The 3,363-nt window shown below is 34.8% G+C and overlaps 1 protein-coding gene across 2 annotated transcripts in view; it reads right to left on the reverse strand.

The window, feature by feature from the left end:
* Nucleotides 1-382: 382 nt before the first annotated feature.
* The window catches only part of LOC107103742 (sperm acrosome membrane-associated protein 6-like), a 7,731-nt gene continuing 4,750 nt past the window's right edge, over nucleotides 383-3,363 (reverse strand). The window contains exons 7-10 of one of the 2 annotated variants that reach the window (XM_015403554.1): nucleotides 2,737-2,893; nucleotides 1,186-1,366; nucleotides 989-1,073; nucleotides 383-446 (exon numbers count right to left, since the gene is read on the reverse strand). In XM_015403554.1, coding sequence (XP_015259040.1) covers nucleotides 989-1,073; nucleotides 1,186-1,366; nucleotides 2,737-2,893 — 423 coding nt within the window. In that variant the 3' untranslated portion in view covers nucleotides 383-446. Of the gene's footprint in view, nucleotides 447-477; nucleotides 1,074-1,185; nucleotides 1,367-2,736; nucleotides 2,894-3,363 lie in introns of those variants that run through there. The other variant, XM_015403555.1, reaches the window with a different exon arrangement.

Consider the following 3,363-nt stretch of genomic DNA (forward strand, 5'->3'; position numbering starts at 1 on the left):
ACTTAATAGATATCAAGCCTAAATGAAAGCAGTCAATAAAAGTAATGTTAATAGCTAAGATGGAAGAAGAAGGCTTACATTGCTCTGTCCAGTCAGTCAATAGACATTATGAGATTGGCTAAAACAGCTATGATGCTGAACCATCATACACTTTGATTTGTCAACTGTATTACACACTGACATGAATTCTTCTGTCAGTTCAGCATACGCTTCATGTTTTAGAGATCCAAATATGTAAATCTACCTTTTGGAGAAATTATATATTTAACTAAGTTTCTTTCATCAGGAGAGAAATGTAAAAAAATAAATAAAAAAAACTTGTCTGGAAAAAGGCAGGATCCAGAAAACCAAAGTTAAGAAAAAAAAAAAAAAAAAAAAACGAAGAAGAAGAGTTCTTTAATGGCTCCAACACAAATCTGGGCCTTTTCTTTTCTTCCAGTCAAAACCTGTAAGTGAATGAGAGGTATATTAGGGATTTTGTAGCATGGAACTTGCCAAGCTCTCTTTAATGTATTAAAGCTAAAATGTGTTAAACCTTTTAAGAATAACAAAATGGTACAAATAAAAAAAAAACATGATACACATACTTACAGAAGCACTGAGCCAGGTGGTACTCCACCACTGACCGTGGAGTATATTAATGACAAAATATATTGAAACCTGTCAGACAGATCAGGTTTAAACCCACCTAACAGTGTTCGCTGGATCCTTATTGCTTGTTCAAAGCTCTCTATGAGAACATTGGGCCGTATGCAAGAAATTATTTGCCTAAACAGGTACAGGTTCTTCATGAGTTGCTGTCATATATACATATGCTTGGTGTCAATTTGTTTAACTGTTGAATAAAAGGGTCTACCCTGACCTCTAGTGGAGAGAAGAGTTTAACATATATGTTCACATTTATGAAAGACATAATGCATTTAGTGAGTATCCTGACATTTTTGTTCATTCTTATTACAGTTGATTCATTTCTTTATGCTTTTCATACCTATGACATTTCAAGTTCAAAGTGATCATCGTCATCTGCATCTCCCTCATTATGGTCTTCCTCTGATGAAGACCAGTACAGGACCCTGAAACAGCCAATGACAAAAATGCAATATAAAATACAAGGAAAAAAATGCTCTGGTTATAAAACATTACAAAAAAAGCTATATTGTGTGAAAATAAAAAATCTTTATTCACCCCAGGGTGAGGAACAGCAGCAGCAGTGAAGTGGTTAAACAGGTGGTGAGAAGAACGAGGAGGAGGGGGAGAAAGGAGCGCGGAGCAGCACCAGGCGCAGAGAGTAACTGCCCTCCTGGGAGCAGAGACAGGTCAAATATCTCCTGCAGCTCTGTGTGGCCTGCCACAAGCTGGGGGGTCACTTAAAGACACAGAGAGAAGAAAATGATACAGTAAAAAACACTGACAGGAGTGTTAGAGTAGCAAATTGATGTTATAGCAGCTGTTACAGCAAAAGTATTCATACACCCAAAATATTCCCACATTTTGTCACATTACAGTCACAAAGGTCAGTGTCCATCTCTGCATATTTAAGAGAAAATAGCATTGCGCTGTTGGAATGTATTTATATGCAGGCAGGGAAAGACAAGCTTTGCAGCACTGAGAAGTAGATAGATGGAAGACATTTCTAGAAGAAAACTTTTTAGAGGCTGCAAATCAGTTGAAGCAAGCTAAAACAACAACAACCCCAAAATAGACCTAGAGCCACAATGGAAATCCAATGCAAAATCTATGAGAAGAATTGAACATTGTAGTTCACATGCATTCTTTCTGGTGTTGAGTTTTTTCAGTTACTTGTTCTGCAAAGCTTTTAGAAAGATACACCAAAATACTTTACAGGTAAAGAAAAAGAAAACCTATGTTTGGTTTTTCTTCCAGTTTACTACACTTTGTGTCACCCAATAACACCCTTTGATATCATTGATAATGTTCAGGTAAAACGTCCAATAACTAAATATCTGTTTACTTTTGCAGAGCTGATCATCATTTCTTTTTCAAAAGTTGTAGGTAACATGTTTTATATATTCATGTACAAAATTAGTCAAAAGTCTTGAGTCTAAACGCCCCCCCATGCTTCTGATGTTTGTGCCTTCAGACTTTTCATAAAACATGTTTCTAAATATTGTTAAATTATTTTTCATACCTAATTGTTTTTAGAAAACTGTTTCCTAGTTTATAAAAAAAAACGTCCATACATAGAAAACGCTTCAGAATAAAGGATGTTTAATTGTTACACAATAGTCAACTTAGCAAAAAAAAAAAAAATTATATTAACACATTAGATAGAAGATTATTACATATACATAATGTGTTCTTGTTTATTTGGTAAATTCTGATTTAAATAAAACGTAAGAACTGAAGGAAAAATGTGCTAGTTAAGTATAATTGAAATCACGGATGATCAACTATAAGCAGAGACTGCTGCCTAAAGTCCAAGATGGAATTTTAAACATGGTCAGAAAACCTGAGACACTATTGATCATTTAGACTTTGAGGGAATTTTAAGAAAAGATTTCAAACTTCAGGAAACCTTATTCAATTTTAAGTTTTTTTTATTTTTTTATTTCAAGCTTTTTTCAAATTTTACATGATAAAGGTATTGGGACTGAGTCTATATTGTTTTACCAAACTGTCCCCTGCCACAGTTAACATAAACGTCTAAGTTTAACACAAGCGTCATAAGTTTCTATTCTGTTTCTTGAAAAGTGGCAGCTATGGTGAGGTGGTTACCTGTAATGTAGAAGTAGATCCTGACAATAGAGCGACTGCCTGAGTAAATCTCACACTGGTAGGTGCCCTGATGCTGCAGGCTAGTTGATGGAATGGAGTAAAGTCTGTCTACACCTGCAGTCACCTCTATAAACTGGTCCATTTCCTGTGTTTTGATCTGCAAAGGAAGAAAATGCTGACCACTTTATCAACAGGAGTTGCTTCTGCAAAGAAAGATGCAGCAGCAGATTTCTTTTTGGAAAATAAAGGATAATGCTGAGAGAACTGAAGTTCAAAGTGACTAAACAAATAAAATGGGAAAAGTCCTTTTCTTCCAAATTGCATTTTCAGCTTGCCATGTTAAGATAATTCAGTTTTACCTTTAAGTTAATATCTAATAAGATATGGAAGTGAAGTTTTTCTTATTTGGAGTGGCTAATATTAACTATTCGTTTCAGGCCCAGTATGGATAAAAACTCTCTCCCCACATTTGTGATTCAGTAAGGAGAACACAGGATAAGCACAACAAAAGATATAAATAGAATAATAAAAAACTTCTGTCCACTGTCTCTTTTTTTTGGAGGGTTTATTGTTTTTATCACTTTTAGTGTTTGGTTGACTTGTGCTTCTGCTTGTCTCCATGTCTTT

The sequence above is a fragment of the Cyprinodon variegatus genome, unplaced genomic scaffold (assembly GCF_000732505.1).
Source record: "Cyprinodon variegatus isolate N-32 unplaced genomic scaffold, C_variegatus-1.0 Scaffold1519, whole genome shotgun sequence".
NCBI classification, from domain to species: domain Eukaryota; kingdom Metazoa; phylum Chordata; class Actinopteri; order Cyprinodontiformes; family Cyprinodontidae; genus Cyprinodon; species Cyprinodon variegatus.